General features: G+C 49.9%; 4 protein-coding genes across 4 annotated transcripts; 3 read left to right on the plus strand and 1 right to left on the minus strand.

Moving 5' to 3' along the window:
- Window positions 1-2,739: 2,739 nt before the first annotated feature.
- Window positions 2,740-3,906, plus strand: BGZ61DRAFT_565168 (uncharacterized protein; the record flags this gene model as incomplete). The annotated part of the gene is made up of 2 exons (XM_046255901.1): window positions 2,740-2,832; window positions 2,887-3,906. Exons 1-2 carry the CDS (start codon window positions 2,752-2,754, stop codon window positions 3,904-3,906), a joined length of 1,101 nt encoding a protein of 366 aa, XP_046095944.1. The 5' UTR covers window positions 2,740-2,751.
- Window positions 3,907-8,839: 4,933 nt separating this feature from the next.
- Window positions 8,840-10,099, plus strand: BGZ61DRAFT_465044 (uncharacterized protein). The gene has a single exon (XM_046247531.1). It carries the CDS (start codon window positions 9,069-9,071, stop codon window positions 9,936-9,938), a length of 870 nt encoding a protein of 289 aa, XP_046095945.1. The 5' UTR covers window positions 8,840-9,068; the 3' UTR covers window positions 9,939-10,099.
- Window positions 10,100-12,826: 2,727 nt separating this feature from the next.
- On the plus strand, window positions 12,827-13,695 carry BGZ61DRAFT_565184 (uncharacterized protein). Its single transcript, XM_046255902.1, has one exon. It carries the CDS (start codon window positions 12,891-12,893, stop codon window positions 13,611-13,613), a length of 723 nt encoding a protein of 240 aa, XP_046095946.1. The 5' UTR covers window positions 12,827-12,890; the 3' UTR covers window positions 13,614-13,695.
- Window positions 13,696-14,155: 460 nt separating this feature from the next.
- Window positions 14,156-15,540, minus strand: BGZ61DRAFT_370127 (uncharacterized protein; the record flags this gene model as incomplete). The annotated part of the gene is made up of 5 exons (XM_046241998.1): window positions 14,156-14,547; window positions 14,613-14,677; window positions 14,735-15,176; window positions 15,239-15,271; window positions 15,354-15,540. The coding sequence occupies 5 exons, from the start codon at window positions 15,538-15,540 to the stop codon at window positions 14,156-14,158; spliced, it is 1,119 nt and encodes a 372-aa protein (XP_046095947.1).
- Between the last annotated feature and the right edge of the window lie 2,592 nt (window positions 15,541-18,132).

Raw genomic sequence — 18,132 nt, forward strand, 5'->3', positions numbered from 1 at the left:
CTCGAGTACGTGTCGATACAGGCGTAGATAGAGAAGCCGAAGATCTTGAGCTTCTCGTACCCATCGAGAGACCACATGAAGTTAGGCCCGGGAACCTGGAAGTTCTTCCGGTGCTTCCAATCAGCAAGGCGTCTTTGTTCGGCCCGCTTCTTCCACTCTGGGTTCGTTTGGTACTCGCGATATAAGGTATTCTGGCCGACAAGGACGCCGGCACGGATGCGGACGTAGTGGTATAGATACCCCCTGCCAAATCCTCTGATGCTTGAAGACTGACGGTCGTCTTGGAAGAGGAACTCTCTTGCTTTTTGAATAGCCTCCTGTCGTTCAGCCAGATCTCGGAAGCGCCGCTTCATGCCATGCTTCAGACGGTACTCCTGTACAGTCCGCTCGGAGATCTCGATGCCGCGTCGCTTGAGATCACGGACGATGGAAGTGTCGCTATATCCGTATCGGTAGAAGTAGCCTTTGATCAGCTCGACGAAGGTGTTGGTATCAATCTTTGAGTGAAGGGGGGAGTACTCCTGGGCACCCCATTCCGCTAACCTCCTTTTCAGGGTTCTGACGTCGAGTACGTGCCCATCGTCGCGGAGATGGGCACATATAGTGTCAATGGATAGTCCTTCTCGCCGCTGCTCGAGGATCCAGTCCTTGACGCGCTCCAAGTCCTTACGGGGCCTCGGCATTGTGCGAGACGCAGACCAGGGTTCGAGATCGTGGTAGAGGTCGGAGTTCATACCTCCTTCCAATGCTTCCAGCTGCAATATCCCGACCCCTCTGAACCGGCATTATCGGAGCTTCGGTGCCGATGGAATGGCATCAGCACCGCTTGGTATGGCATCAGCTCTGCTACATTGAAAACAGTGCGCTGTCATATCAATACTGTAGCCCCATATAAAAACGCCGAAAGCCTATGTGCGAAATAGCTCCAGTCATTTTCGTACATGGTTTTGTCACCCATGTGGTAATGTGCGACCGTAACCCCCCCCCCCCCCAAATGGCTGACACAGTTGCTCCACTTGATTTCCGACTCGTGCTCTGAACCAGTCATCTCCAAGGGCGGCCCGCCACGCTCGGAGTCCCTCTGCTGTTGACCTCAAATGGCAGATGCGACAGCAGAACCATGTTCGCAATGGACGCCTTATCCGTACCTGACACACGGCATATCCCGGTCGTCCTGCTCACTCTATGCCTTTAAGCGAGGTGTCATATGTCGATTCAGTGTCGGCTACCCCGCACGGCTCCAAGGTCGATGGCTCAGACGAACCGACATGTGACACGTCTAAGGCTCACCGGTCACTAAGCCAGAGCTTCCATAACATTGCTACAGGATTCGCCAGACGCATGGCCTCGCCAGACCCAGATCAACCCTCCAAGCTTATAACTGGATGTCGGATGACTGAGGTTGGATTCATCCGCTGCGAGTTCCTCACCCGGAATGATAAGTTTCCGGGTACTGATCGCGATGATAGTCTCCTTCCATAACAGTGATTTCCAATGCCAATGACGAGTGTCGTGGGAGAGCGAATTACCCGCGGGGGGGGAGGTCAATCTTGTCTAGCTAGGTCGGGACCGGCACGGCGTAGCCCGTGCCCCCATACCGGGCCTCAGCCCGTGACAATAATTGTTGAATAGTGGCAAGGAAGCCCCTCGAAGGAGCTGGAAAGGCTGACAGGAATATCGCTATTAAAGATTACAGTTGCCACCTATTGCCACAGGCTTAGCAAGCAGCTTCTAGTTGATTCTACATGGCACAGAAAGGGAATATGAGGCTTGCCCTAAGCCCAAGAAAGAAAGAACAAGAGGACATAATTTTTTACCCCAATATCTAACAAGTATATATAGATTATAAGACACTATCTTATAGAGAGAACACGCCCTCCTTTAGGGGTTCGGGCAGCCGGAATAATGCAGATTCTTCTAGACTGTTGATAGAGTGTACAGAAGATGTGTCCCCTTCGTACTGAGGCGGGGCTAGGGCCGTGACAATCCCAAGTGATGAACCCGTCTATCAGCTGTGCCTGACTAAATGCAGGAGACTGGAGTAATTAAAGGATGACACACCTCTTTCATACCACAGCTTTGGAAAACTTGCAACCTTGGTGTTAACCCCAAGTAATGTGGTCACCAACACACCTCCATGGCAGTTTTGAGTCACATACCCTGTTCTCGACTTGCGCTGGAAGCATCTCTCTGTCTTCTCGTTTGCTGCTACATTTGTAGGTTTGTTAGCCGTACGCCACCCGGGCTCCGGGTCCACCCCGGTTCGTCTCCGCTGAATCAAGAGTCACACATCATATTTGGGGATGAAGACACATGCATCCAAGCCACAGGATGACCCCATCAACGGAAAGTTCCAGCGAGGCTAGTCGATTCCAAGACAAGATTTATGAAGTAAGTCCTGAGCTGCCTAGCCTACGAGTTGAAAATACCGCTTTTCTTTGTTTTTGCTTCTGATGATGGCGTTTCTGCTTGGCTGGGTGAAAATAACTCAAGCATCGCCTTTTGCAACAACGCCACCTCCTCCGCATTCCCCAGGCCCCGCACTCGAGCCACGGATAGCTCCGTGGCCCAGGTGGACCGACTAATTAATTTTTAAATAATAGATCAGGAACCCCCGTTTAAATGGGTAACAAGCAGCCTATAAGGTGTCCGACCCACCATAAAAGTCACCAGTTCTACTATCCGACGTCCCCACCTTGAGGCCTCATACTGCTCCTTTCCTATTACAATCTGGTAAAAGTGGCCGAGAGCATGGGTATGTCGAGCACCTCCCAGGGAAGCTTTGCCATAAGGGCTCAAAGCACTTATAACCCTAAAGATGTGATGGTTATTGTATGGGCACCCTAGTTCTGAATTATGGCTGATTTCCTAACCCATCTGCTGCAGGTTTGCTCGACACTAGCCTTATATAATACCTTCGAACTCCTCGCCCTCATATTTATGACCTTTAAGCGATACAGGGGCCTCTACTTTTGGAGTATTTTCCTCGCATCTTTTGGCGTCATTCCATACTGCGTCGGTTGGCTCATTGTTCATTTTGAACTTACCCATGACTGGGTTGGTATGATTATTGATTCAATTGGTTGGATTCTTTTAGTGTCAGGCCAATCTGTGGTTCTCTATTCACGACTACACCTAGTTCTCAACGACCCTAAGATTCTCCGCAACGTCCTGTGGATGATCATCGTGAATGGTGTCATTTGGCATACCTCAATTACAGTGCTTTTATTCGGGTCCAGTTATAGCCCCGCGCAAAATCGAGCTGGGTTCAACTCTGTCTTTAACATCCTGGAAAAGGTTCAAATGACCTGTTTCTGTCTCCAGGAGTTCACTCTCTCCAGTCTCTATATCTGGAAGACGTGGGATATCCTCAAGACGGCTTTCGGCAGCAAACGACGATTCATGTGGCAGCTTTTCGCTATCAACGTCCTCATCGTCGTTATGGACATCGCACTTCTCGCCATTGAATACAAGAGCTTATACGTCTGGGAGCAAGGAGTCAAAGTCGTCACCTACTCCATCAAGCTCAAGCTCGAATTCGCGGTATTGGGCGAGCTCATCGAGTTTGTACAGCATCGAGGCGGTACTGGTTGCACTGGTTCTGGTGGACAATCGAACCATAACACAGCTGTGTTTGTGGAGCTCTCTGGTAGTCAGTCGCAAACGGGGGACAGGAAAACGCGCTCTACTACGATCAGGCCGGAAGCAATCCACATGGAAGACATAAAGCCCAGCACATCGGTTACCATCACAACATCAAAGGCATCATCATATCCATCGCGGGAACAGGACGAGATTAGGGTCGCCACGAGGATAGATGTGGAAAGCAGTGTAATGGGTCACGGGGATAATAATAGCACCGATCAGCTTTATGATAGTGCCATCCAAGAGATCTCAAGGTCGTAGTGGTGTAATTGTACATAACATACATAAGAAGCAAGCGGAATATACCTAGTGGGTTAAATAAGCCTCTAGCTGAGGCCCCCACCTCTTCTCTGGAGAGGTGGCGGCATAACCTGTATGATACCGTATTATCGTTATCTGGCAATTTTCTCTATCAAGTCTGCCATTGACATCTCGATCTTAAGCTTGACTATATAGGCGAAGGGATGAAACTGCATGTAACTGGATTTATAGTTAGAAGTATCTCCTATTATCTAGTCTCCTTTTCCTCGCCCCGAAAGTTTATTGGTCCATGCAATGCAGGGTAATATAATAGGGTTGACTTACACAAACGTGTTATGCAAGCTCATTATAGAGATAATAAGCATATCCATACTGAGGGAGAATCCGACGATACATATATTGAACTTGACCAGACTCTTATATTTGGTTAGACTATTTGCTACCAGGTTCTGTTGAATAACGCGAATAAAATAGAAATTAAGTGCTCCGTCGACAAGAAGGTAGATCGCCTTCTCGACACAGTCCCACTACTTGTTAATCCAGATATATCTCTCTGAGATCTGGAGATGGGCGGGGATCTAAATATTATAGACCGAGATATTAACGGCTGTAATTAAGACCGCAGCACCGACCTGAAGACGGTATGCTGTTATCGGATCTGTAAGAAGAATAGCGTAACGATTAATAATAATTTGGAGGAGAAATTGGACCTAAAATGGTTAGAATTATTAATAAACTTTAGAAGGGTAAGTGGAGTATACTTACTTGAAGTGCCTATATAGTAACTATAGAGGTTATTATCTTATTCTTGGCGACTTAGGGTGCTTTTAGACTGCTTATGAATGTAAAAGTAGAATGCGAAACTAGAAGATTTAATGTTCAGTATCTTCTTCAAACGTTACATCACCAAGATATCCCTCCTCGCACTTTCAACTTCCCTTACCAGCAGGTGTCGATTGCTATATCGCTATGTTCGATTACCAGCGCGGTCAGCATTTCCAGCGGTACCCTGACTCTCCAGATATGCTCGACCTGTTGTACCGATAGGAAACGTGGGCTGTGCGAGGAAGGATCATTAAAAACACAGGGGATCAACACTTACCTCGGGGGAATTATGCCTTTCAAGTGCAACCAACAGATAATGCTAAAGATAAGGCATATAAGAATCTCGAGCCAAATCATCCAGATATAGGCACTGCAGAATACAAGAAGGCCGCGTCTCTTATAAATATGTTTTGTTTGCTTCATGGCTGTCCAGGTGGTGAGCCATCCAAAGCCAATCGTGAAGCCCCAGGCCAGCGAAGCAAGAGCAAGGTCATCTTCGGTGACCTCTTGGAGGATAAAATTGGGAGAGGAGTGTGATCACTGTGAACCAAATATTGGTTAACATCAACTTGGAATGACCATAACTTTAGCCAGACTCTGGTTCCATTCAGAAGAGGCATCACAATTTAAATAAAGGACGATAGTGATCGAGATAGGCATCCTTGCCCATGGTGTTGGTGTATCATCAGCCGCCAGTCAATAGCTTAAGTTACAGGAGCTAAAGTCGTACGGATCTAGTGACACAGCACTGACTTGAGTGCGTCGTGGCGCCCGCAAGCATCCCCGGCCTCTGCAAAGATTGGCTGGAATTCAAGCCTTCCCTCCCCATGCCTGAAAATCGTCCACCATTAACAGCACGGGAGCCTTCGGTACCTGAAGACGACTCCGGTGAGAAAGCTTCTAGAGCTTCCGGCAAGCTTTCAGAGAGCACGGCACGGCCTTGCCGAAGACTGGTCTGGACTCGGCACGGATATTGTTTGTGGAGTGGCGTAGCGTTTGGCGCCACGCTAAAGCCAACTTGGATTTCTCGTAAACTCCAGGGAGGGAAGTATGGCGTAACCCGGGCTAAGTAATTAATATAGAATACTGGGCGGCTTTCAGGCTGAACATCATTATAGGACTAGCGCTCTAGGGTTAGAGGCTGGAGTGTCGCGAGAGTGGATGCGATTCCTAGTAGATCTGACTGTACCTTCAAATTAGCATAACATCTCGTCGGGTCCCTCCTCTATACAATCCAGCACCTAATGTGCAATCTCTAGCCTGGTAGCCCCCGTCGTCGAGAAGAAAATTAAGAATGAGCAATAGGTCGACCATTGCTATAGAGAGAGCAATAAGCGCTAGGGTTTCGGTGTATTTACAGATTTCCGCGGTGCGAAAGCATCAATATCTTGGGTAGCATCTATTATATCAAACACCAGATGCTACTAGCATAATAGGTAGACAGGTGAGTTATTTACTAGAGTAGCTACTGATACGAATTGTGTTGGATAGCGTACGGCACATTCAATTCAGGGATTAATGTTCAATAGGGTGTGGATCCTGAATCTGTTGATTGTCTTGATCTAGGATGCCTCCGGCCCCCTCTTTTCTCGAGGGGGGTTTTATGTCATCTCACGCCCCCTCTGACTAAGGTGTTGGATACGCGGTGTGTCTTTAGTGAAGATTCGGGATAGCCAGATAAATGTAAATCAATTCTTGATGATATGTTTGGTTGTTCTTCTTTTCTCGTTGACTCCCATCTCCATATTCCTCCAGAGTGGGGTTTTATCGTCATCTTCAGTCATAGATGCAGATATCCCAGTATTCTGATACCTGAACAACCTCCTTGATGCAATACACAGCCACAATCTAACATAAGGTCAGGATATCGATCTATCAGAGGTTTCGCAATACAGGGTCACAATCCAACAAATTGTTATTATGCGAGGTGTTGGTCTTTCCTATAGCCGAAATGGCCCTGTCCACCCCTGGCCTGTGCACCGCTGGGGCAGCAACGGCACCGGTGCATCGTTGACGGCGGAAGCCATGGCATCCTAACGCCACGGGCCGTTGATATCCAGACGTCATGCAAGCGTGACAATTGCTGCTCTTAGCGTTTGAGAGACGAAACCTTGTGGGTGGGTCTATGAGTCGTAGTATCGTGGATCACGATCGCTTCATGGGGATGAAACATTCAGAGGACAAAATTTGAAAGGGGCGCGGATTGATTTTGAGCCAGGTGGCGCTGTTCGGTTTGCATTCCTGGAGGGCCTGGTGAGGGGAAGCAGGTAATGGGCCTGCTAGCCTGTGATCGACGCTCTCCTTACATGATGCATTTTGATGCCATTTTGTGGCTTGGGGAAGGCCGGTACATCCCCCCGGCGGAGCTGGCCGTGCAGGGTGAAGTTTGAGTTTGCGCTACTGTCCGTTCCACCGCATTCTAGGGTTGGGACGCTTGGCGCCGGCATGGTCCTGGGTTAGTGAGGAACTGTGGCGAGAAGACAGTGTTTCTAGCACTGACGAGAATCCTCGGCCATCAACTTTCGTTATGTGGAGATCAAGCCGTTGCCATCGTCTCTATGCCATAGTACCAGCCTGACCTTAGCGTCTGGTGACAAGGCTGAGATGGTATGTCACTCGACACTTCAGCAGCAAAGGGAACCCGAATCCCAAAGGTGACACGCAGCTCGAATTTCCGCGCAGAAAGGCCGAGGCCATTTCTACCGCCGAATTCTTCCGCTGATTGGAAGCCCTTTTGTAAGCGTGTACCTTTCTGCCAGATTCATTCGTGCCATAAATGGGTATGTTTCTCCGTCAACGTATATCATTTCTTCATTGTCCGGGCTACGTGGAGCTAACACTTGGTGGCGTCAGCTGGCTTTTGAGGTAGGCGAACTGACTCTCCAGCAACTGACAGAAGTTTGGGCTGGAGCTACCCACCTATTTTGCGGTATTTTTGGGCAGGAAGGAATGTGTTAGCCTCAAGTGTTGATACGGCCCCTTACATTGCCCTAGACAAGGCTTTCCCAAGCATTACGGCATACCCAGACATGATTAAGGTAAGTGCGGCAAACAAAAACTCTCCCGCACTTGGTCTCAGTCGGCAACTTACTCTACGGAGTAAGTGGCTGCAGCGCAGGGGCTTGCTGGAATGTCTCTGTCCCAATGTGGCGTTATCCTTGTGACACTCACTTTCATCAAGGTGCTGGGTGCACGGATCAGCCGGAGGAGTCTCCGATGAAACGACCATAAGGCCAACAGGGAAATACGGGCAACAGGCAAACATCATGATCAACAGCATCTATCCAAGATACCACTAAAAATCACTATTGTTGTGGGGATTAACTTAAAATCGAGTAATGCTCCGGCGCACAGATAAGCCACGCTGCGGACTTGCAAACTGAACCTACTGGCTTAGTACTTCAGCAAACTGAAGATTAAGCAGAGGGGCGATGTTTACGACTTCAATAAGTATCTAGACACTTGGTCAAACAATGGTTGCACCGCGGAGACCATCATCGGTTCCGCGATCCCGCCATAATTGGGGGTCTGCCAGCTGATATGTGAGTGATGAAGATATTCGGCGCTTTGCCAGGGGATGACCCACAGGCAGGGGCTTGGGGTTGGTCATATCGAGGGCCGCGCCGCGTATATTACTGTGCTCGAGGGCCTCCAGGAGCGCATCGGTGTTGACGTGCTTGTCCCTGGCGATGTTGGACAGAAACGTCTTCTTCCTACTGTACAATAACTATATCAACTGTAGTAGAGTTGATTTTATTGCTTATCCTACTCTTCTCGTCTCCTTCGTTATCGTCATCATCCTACGCGGTCCGTTACCCGAAAAACCTCATCTATACAGTCGGCAGCAGAGATACCTTTGAGATGGTGCACGGCAGACTTTGTCAGATCCCTCCACTATGATATGCCGAGGGGCTTGGCAAAGTCCAGAAGGTTCTGCAGGGACATGACGTGACTCACGGCCCACTGCACTAAGCAAAGCGGGCCTGTAACACTGGTGACCCTACTTCACCGCGAGCCACTGTAGTGTGGTGGTGTTCCGTCCCCAATCCCCACAGAGGTGAATCGACCAGTTCGACAGACGCAATAACAGTCCGGGGCAGGTTTCCATAAGGGGCTGGTGCTGATGGAGGTGAACCCTTGGACAACTCTGCCCTACGATTGGTTTCACTCCTGTCGATGCTTTCCATTAACATTCAGCCCATTTCTAGCGCATTGACTCCCAGGGGTTCTCATCAGTGTCAAGATGAAAGTTCTTATTTCTCTCAGCTGCCCGTCTTTCATGTTTCTCGATATCATCATCGCTCACTTCTCAAGACGTCTTCCATCTGCCCTTCAACATGGGCTATGTGGACGACTCCTCGGTCGATGGCCCCATCGGTCTTGCGATGGTATCCTTCATCGCCCTATACAACGCCATTGAGCTCAATGTCATCATATTTTTTACATTTAAGCGGAAAAGCGGTCTTTATTTCTGGAGCTTCTTCTTTGCTACCTGGGGCATCTTTTTCCATACTATCAGTTATCTGATGTGGAACTTTGGCGTCCTCAAAAATGCTGCGGCATGGGTTACCATCGCTGTGATCGGCGGGGTTCCCATGGTCACTGGCCACTCCCTCGTTCTTTATTCACGGCTACACCTTATCTTATATAATAAGAGGATCCTCCGTCTGGTCTTGGCCATGATTATTACTAACGTTTTCATCGGCCACATCTCTACGATCATTGTCGCCTACCGGGCTATTCTGGCCCTAGAACCCAGTCCCTACGTCACCGCCTACCCGGTATACGAGAAGATCCAAGTGTCCCTTTTCATCCAGGAGATGATTATTTCGGGCCTATACATTTGGTATACCTACAAAGCCTTCCAGATGCAAGAAGCTCTCCGTGGTGCCCAGGCCTCCAGGATGCTATACCATCTCGTTGCGGTTAATATTCTTGTTATCATCCTCGACGTCGCCGTCCTCGTCCTCGAGTACAACAACCCGTACAACTTGCAAACCGCTATCAAGGGAATGGTCTACTCCATCAAGCTCAAGATCGAATATCCCATCCTTAACTCCCTCATCAACCTTGCCAAAGCCAACGTTGGACACAGTGGCGAGCACGACACCGTCCTGGACCTTGATCGAAAGGACCTGCTTCATCTCGAAGACCACTCCTTTCATCTCAGCGCCAAGGCTCTTCAACTTGAAAGAAGTTCCGGGTAATGAAGGCCGCCAGTGATTTTCATAGACATCAAGGCAAGATTCATGGGGCAGTCGTTACCGTTGAAAAAGCTGATAAAATCATAGCTGTGGAAAACAGGGTTTGCACCTAGACTTACGGCATGCTTGAACGGTCTAGCGCTCCTAATAGTGCGCACTATTAACTGGACTATTAGTTCACACTGCAGTGCAGACTATTAGTGCATGGACTACTAAAGTGGGGTTCCACAAGTCTTGCAACAGGGGATCTTGCACCACCACCCTGACCGGAACACACGTAATGGAGATACCAATTCCACAGGCTGCAGACTAGCTATAATAAAAGTAACTGTATTTTTGGATTCCTCAGAGGCGTGGCTTTAATATTTTGTATACCAACCCCTAGCCTTGCGGCAGGCCTCGACCCTCCGCGGCATTGACTCTATTAGGCCCCGAATAAAGTCCTGTGGGATAGCATCCCACGTTGCCTCCAAGCAGGCTTTAAATTTCGCGATATCGGCTGCGTTTTTCTTCAATTTCGCAACCCAAGGGAATTTTCTATAGAGATCTCTCTTTAATCTGGCCCAGACATGCTCAATGGGGTTCAAATCAGGGCTGTGAGGGGGCCAGTCAATAAGAGAGATTCCATGCTCTAGAAGAAATGCCATTGACGCCTTTGATATGTGAATTCTAGCATTATCCTGCTGGAAATGCCGAGCTCCCGTATAATCAGGAAGAAGCCCAGAAGTCAGAGCTTCAATATAGCTATTTGATGTATAGCCACCGCGCTTGGAGGCTGAATCCCGAGTCATAATAACCAGCTTGCTCCGGCCCTCCTTGCAAATCGCACCCCACACCATTATCGTCACGTCACCTTTGCCGTGAGACTTAGTATTGACGAATTTTGGGTCATAGGCCTCGTGGGTGAATCTCCAGACCCAGATATTCGGCGCGGCGCTGCCATTTTGAGCAGAGCACTCATCAGAGTAGATAATCTAGGGAGTGTGAGTTAGGCGTAGAGTAGCAGACAAGGGCATCTCAAACACTCAGCCATACCTCGCTCAATTCTTCTTCTCTCTTCGCCCAGTTGCGTGAAAATTGAAGCCGCTGAGCTGCATCTTCCTTTCGTAAAAAGATCCTCTTTCTAGCCTTCCATTTGCGCAAGCTGGCCTCATTTAAAGCCCGGCGGACAGTCGTGGCGCTCACCTCAAGACTCAGGTCATCCAGCAGGTCCTTCCTTGAGACACGTTCATCCTGTCGCACAGCATGAATAATAGCCCTTTTTGCCCGTGGCGTCAGACTTGGAGGGCGCCCGGACTGGGGCTTCGGATCGATAGATGCGGTTGTCTCAAGCCGTTGAAGCAGACGGCTGATTGTGGCCGTTGACACCCCAAAACGCGTCGCAACGGTGCTCCTTGCCTCTCCAGCTTGTACGGCCGCAATAATAGCCGCACGAAGTTCTGGTTTGGTGCGTTGCTTTCCTTGACGATTTGCGGATATAATGGTCCCAAAAGACCGCAAATTGGTCGACATAATAAAATTTTGTGGAAGATTGAAGATGAAGGAGTAAAAATCGCGGTTCTGATTTTTGACGCCGGGCGCGAGAATGTCGCGTAGCGTTGCAAGACTTGTGGAACCCCACTTTAGTTCAGTTTACGTCTCTCGCTCTACACTGATGGTTCAGTGCAGGACTCTCACACTACACTGGTAGTTCAGTGTGACTCGATCAGACGGACCAGTAGTTCAGTACTGGAGTCGCAGACTAACAGTCTCACTATTAGTGCGAGATAATGCTGTGCGCACGGGTCAGCGGTCATTGAGGTGATCCTAATTGGGAAATTGAAGTGGGGGTCTAGATTTTGGCGCGTTTTCACGTCTATATAGGCTCACCAACTGTTACTGTTGCTCCACTGAAAACGCTGGGTGACAGGCGGTCCAAGCGCCGCTTTTATCCACTGGATCGTCGAGTCGAACATCCCTTTGAGTGCCGTCCAGCATGACACCTTCCAACGCCTCCTACGGACCCCAAATCATATCATCAATGCTATCTTGCCGACTCATCATTCGACTGTGAAGCTTTGGGTCATGGATGACTTCAAGGCAAGTCAGAAGCTTATCCAACGCCAGCTTCGGGCTGCCAAGTCAGCTATCCACCTTAGCTTCGATGTGTGGACCTCACCTAGCCAGCGGGCCCTCCTAGGGATCGTCAGTTACTTCATTGACTCTGCCGGCTTCCAAAGATACAGGCTGCTTGCGTTAAAGCACATCGTTGGCCCTCATTCAGGTGCTAATATCGCTCCTTTGGTGATGGAGGTCATCAATACCTTTGACATCGAGAGGATCGGTTTTTTCACCTTAGATAATGCTACAGTTAACGACACATGCCTAGATTATCTCTTTTCCGATCAACTTCATCTTTTTCCAAGTCCACCGGTCTTCACAGACGTCACAACAGTCCGATTCCGTTGTTGGGGTCACATCATCAACCTCGCCGCTAAAGCCTTCCTTGAACCCACAGAACAGGCTCGACTGACCGTGTCTGATGAGGAGGCTGTCATACGGCTCGGTACTGAGGAAAAGGCGCGTTTAGCTAGCTGGCTAAAGAACGGGCCTGTAGCCAAGCTGTCAGATGTGGTAACGTTCATCCGCCGGTCCCCTCAACGCCGGGAAGCATTTTCCTTTCAGGTTCAACACACAGCTACCAACGTCAGTGCCGACTCTTCAGCTGACGATAACCCCTTGTTCAAAGCCCACAACAACATGCAGCTTTGCAATAACAATGACACACGATGGAATTCAACTTCCTATATGGTTGAGCGGGCCTTTCGTCTTAAGGAGCCATTGCAGTCATGGATTGGGATCAACTCGATGGAGAGGGAAGACCGGAGGCTGTCAATAGAGAAGAGACTGACAGAGAAAGACTGGGAGGTATTGTCAGAGTTCTACGATCTTCTTCTTCCCTTTCAAGAAGAGACTATGCTGTTCCAATCCCGCCGCCTGGGCGATATTGGGTGGGTGATGCAGAGTCTTCTTCGGCTGACTTCCTGGTTCAAGGATCAACGCGATCGCCGGTCCCCTGACTCCGCTACCGCAGATGAAACTCGACGACCTCATCGTGTTAGCAAGCTGCCGGGCCATTTGGATGACTATGAGGTTGAGTATTCGTCACAACGGGCACACAGTCACAGTCAAGCCGCCTTATCAGCTAGGTCACGCAACGATACAAGGGAATACCTTCGCCTTTGCTGCCAGCTAGCCCTGAATCAGCTGGAGCGATACAAGGAGCTGCTAGGCCAAACCCCGGTCTATTGGGCTGCTGTTATCCTTCACCCGTCCTTGTCAGCTCGTTGGGTTAGTCGTGTGGAGCCGTACAAGGCAAATCTCATCCTTGAACGGTTCCAACGGTTCTTCTTTGACGGTTGGGCTGTCACAGAACCGGTCTTACGCCCCAAGACCCCTGAGGAGCCTAACAAGTCGGAGGGTTGCCTGCCCGACCTCCTTCCCACGGATTTCTATAAGAATACCGCCGAAGGGGATGGGCCGGCTGTACAGGAGTTAAAGGCGTGGTTTGGCAAGGCCCCTGAAAAGTTTGACAACCTTTTGGCAACGGCAAGAACAAGCTTTCCCTGTGCTAACTCGAATGGTAATAGATATCCTCTCAATACCTTCAATGTCAGCAGAATGCGAGCGTGTATTTAGCCAAGCCAAGCTTACAATGGGGCCGCAACGGTTGAGTATAGTTGACGAGACTTTAGAAGCCATTGAGTGTTTAAAATACTGGAGGGCTGACATGTGAGAATACACGTGATTCAATCAATATCAATTTTACCAATTCAATTAAAAAAAGACCCCTACAATTCAATTCGTGATGCCCTCAATTCAATCGATGAAAATCTCGATTGAAAATTGAATTGATAGCAGCGCTGCTTAACACTAGCACCGGACCATGGCCGGCGATGAACGAATTGCGCTCGTCGCGTCGGAGGATCGCGCCAGTGGCCTCTTAACGCGCCAATCAATCACGCTAAACCTCCCCCCTGCCATGTTTCCGTACATCGCGTAGCCCTGTTCGATTCGTGTCGAACGGGATTCGCCACATTCGATTCGCATCGAATTGAATAGGCTCGCTGTATATTCGATATCGAATCGAACGCCAAGAAATTCGATTCGACATTCGTAAGACTTGGCATCGAATGAATCTATCGATTCAATTCCCATTCGTTCGATGTCTGACCCTGCCATTAGATCTCCATGTCCACGTTGTTGTTATCCTTGATTCTACCGTTCAGGGGGAGTTCATCTCCCGAACCCGGATCACGACTATGGCCGATCTGTTTGGATACGGACTCCGACCTCGTGATAGCCCTGTGGGTGCGGTATTTGTCCTCTTCGTTTCCCAGTCGTTGGAAGTATCTGTCTCCCAATTTGCTACCTCCAGTTCCGCCGATGGTGATCAGCTCGGTCGGCCGCCAAGCTCTGCTGTTGCCGCTACCTTGCCCCGTCTTGCTGTTCGTCATGCTACCGAACTGGCTCGAGATTTTACCCATGAGCGGCCGCAGCGTTGGCAGGCACCCACTGATAACTCCGCAAGCTACCTCAACCACACACCACGTGCACGCCGTGGCAAGCGTCCCTTCTGGTGGTTAGAACCAACATGTCGAGGTTCATGCGCGTTTTCATCGGAAGACAGCCACTTACAAGTTGTGTCCCTCGTGTCGAATTGCATGAGGGTGGTAAAGCGGTATATAGAAGCGAACAATACGCTAGAGGGATCTTAGCGACCTGAGGACAGGGAACCACAAGAGCAGGGCTGAACTCACAAACTGCCGAGCAAAAACATGAAGCACAGAAACAGCCTCTGTGCGAGGGTGACGTGCAACTTCCAGACCTGCCTGATAGGCATGCATAGGATTGCAACATCCGTGACGATATTCGGGATGGCATTACCAATAAAGGAATCCTTGAGGTCAATACAAGTGCCGTCAATCCACGGCAACCAAGCCTTGCTGATGGGGTTGCACTGGAAGATGCAGACGGCGACGATGGCGATCCACCACGCGACGACGAGCGCAGCTATGATTGCTGCAGCAATCTTGAACCCGCGTGATGGGAAGATGCGCAGGTACATCTGGAGCACAGACAGTTTTACGAGCATCACTGCTGTGACGTATATGCACTCGAATGCGAGGAGGAGCTTGAAGAAGGTAACGAGCTCGTCTATCGGCAATGTGTCGGCGTGTCGGCCGAGCCCATGAGCGATCACTGCAGCAGTCGTGGTCAGTATGACGTCGGCACCGATTCCATGGTCCCGGGATCTAACTTACTAGCATAGTTCATTGCGCCAGAAATAAAAACGACTATCTACTCGTTGTTCTACGCGTCAGCTGCCGCTCGGGCGTTCAGTCGGGGAAGAAACTCCGAGCCGTCAACAGTGAACACATACCAGCGCCGCAACCATCATCCAGTCGTCAGAACCATAGCTTGCCCGGTTGAGATAACGAGCCCAGAAACGCAGGCCGACAAAGGCGGTGGCAAGGACGAGCAATGCCGTTGTAGTGCCATTCAGTTCCCCGGCTCTGTTGTCGTAGAGGCTCTCGCGAGTCTGGAGAACCTTCGCGACGCCCATTACGGAAGGCTATATCTAGCACTGGGTCAAAACGCATTTTCCATCCATTTTCGTCAATACAGGGACCCCACCCCACACCACCCTTGCCGCCGACCCCCCCTGAGTATATGGATTAATCAATATCCATGTACACCCTACTAAATACCTATAGGTATTTGAAAATGTGTACGAGCGGCCCGTCCGGGCGCGGACGAGCATTTACGTGGCCGTTCGCCCCCAGAGGGGCCGCTCGCACATTTATCCCTCTTCATTTAACGCAATGTCCTAGATCTATCATAATTCGTTATGGCCCCAACTCTTCTGTACTGCCCCGGCCGGGCCCGTACTCAACATGCCACGATCTTACGGGATAACCCCTCTTGGGTCTCCTGTCCGTATTGTGGCACCCTCCTAGCCGACAAGCCCTCCAACGCTTCCTCTGACGATGACCTTGAAGAGGTGGACTTCCAGAACCTACCCGACCGAACCCGAAAGGCCTTTAAAGCGACCGAACGCCCCTAACCGGCACTGTACGCCTCAAACGCCGAGTCGCCCGCGGTGTCTACTCATCGAGCCGGCGCAACCGCTTTCTCTTCTGCTCTTCGAGAAGCTGATAAAGCCCGCCAGACTAGCATTCAGAACGACAAGAGTAAGGCCGAACGGAGTAGTACGGAGCTTATGCAGCCCCGTAAGATCGGGATTTCGTTGTACTTGTACGCTGGGAATTACTGTACGGCCGAGTCTGGTGGTATCGAGACTCTTGAGTGGTTCGACATCATGGCCGTACATAGGTTTCCGATGGCCGTACAGTTCAGTACGGCCCTGGAAACGGATACACACCAGCAGTTAATGTCCGCCATCATCAAACGGTTCTTCTCGAACTCGGGGGAGTGGGCGAAACTAGCTGAACGGGAGTGGACAGCTATTCCTATCGATGGGAAGCCACTAAGCCTGAACTTGAACGTTCGGTTCTATGAGGCAGCGTACGAGTCCACTCAGCTATAGGCATTCCTGTTGCAGATAGGACTTCTACCTCGGTCGGAAATCCGCCTACACCTACGTACTGGCATCTCAGCCGAACAACCAGAACGAGATGAAAGGGTCAGTACGAAGGGGAAAAGGACCGTACTGGCCCAGCCACAAGGACGTAAGCGCAATACGTCCGAGTCACTGGCTAGTATTACAGTCAAGGTCGAGAAACGGTCTACTTCAACAGCCAAACGAATCAAAACGGAAGCGGATGGGCCAGTACAGAAGGTCAACAAGAAGGTAGCTATACCGGTTAAGGCCGAGGCCAGCGGGTCAACTCAACAGGATTCAGTCAAAGCGGAGATAAACGGCCCCATCCGGGGGGTAAAGGTCAAGGACGGGATGGATAAGCCTGTTCGGCGGACATCTGAAGGATATAGTATAGACGACAATTACGAAGATCCCTTTAGGGATAACCCTTTGCAGTCCGACCCCTTCGAAGTATTCAAGGGTACACGTTCGCACGCGAAAGGTTCTGAACAGGCCTTTCTGGAGACTACAGACCTCACTTGCTAGCTAGTTTCGAGCTGACCCTATCTCCGAATTTACATCCCATTCGTTATCGGAATCGTCCGTTCCCCCACGAACATACCCGTCTAGATCAAATCCTCGTGTCCTCAGCTCGTCCTCTAGATGTCGAATACCTCCAGTTGGCGGCTCCTGGAGGTGTAATCGTGGGTCGACTCCGGATTTATAGTGATCCTCAAGTTGTTCACGTAAGTAAATATACGAGCGATAAAGAGGAATATCAACACCATTTACACGGCGCTATTCGCTCCCATCCCTAACCGAACGGCTGAGTACGGACTTACAGAGCGCCAATACCTCAGCAGAGAGATACAACGATAGATCGAATGATCTATGACCAAGAAGCTCCTCCATCTCCTCTAGTACGGCTGGAATGATTGGCTCCCCGTAATCCTCCGTACTGGACTGTTCGGGGTGGTGAAAGAGGACGTACGGGACCCCAGGGACAACATAAGGTCGGTTAGGCTGTTTACGGATGTAATAGTTATTCCATACCCATACGAAGCCGCGCAGGTCCGTATCTAAGGGTTCCATATATATATAGAGAAGGGCAATCTGATCGTAGATATAACTGGGTTCGAAAAGCCCTACTGTATGTAGAGTTCCAAAGACCGTCTAAACATGTCAGTACGGAGGCGTTTAGGGGTACTCGGGGGCGTATAATAGTATCTTACCCGCCAGAACTGCGAACGGCCTTTACAAAGACGATTCCACCAGCTCTCGATCTTAACGTTGTGGATGCTCTTACCGTATACAAAACAGTCCTTAAACTTGATCGGTACGGCCTCGCCCGTAAGCAGTTGTATCCGTTCGCGCCCAGTGTGACTCAAGTGATACCAATAGAGGCCAGCAACAACCAGAGTTTCCTTCCCACGATCAGCCCGTATAATCCGCGGCGTAAAGCCACGTTCGCGAATGATCGAGAGGTATTGGAGGCTAACGCTGATAGACGTGTGCGTATTAAAGCCAACGAAAAACCAAGGGATATATCTCGAGTAGGCGTCAATCCCAGCGTAGATCTTAAAGCCGTACGGCTTTAATTTATCGTACGCATCG

Source organism: Ilyonectria robusta (assembly GCF_021365365.1).
Source record: "Ilyonectria robusta strain PMI_751 chromosome Unknown BGZ61scaffold_39, whole genome shotgun sequence".
Classification (NCBI taxonomy): Eukaryota; Fungi; Ascomycota; class Sordariomycetes; order Hypocreales; family Nectriaceae; genus Ilyonectria; species Ilyonectria robusta.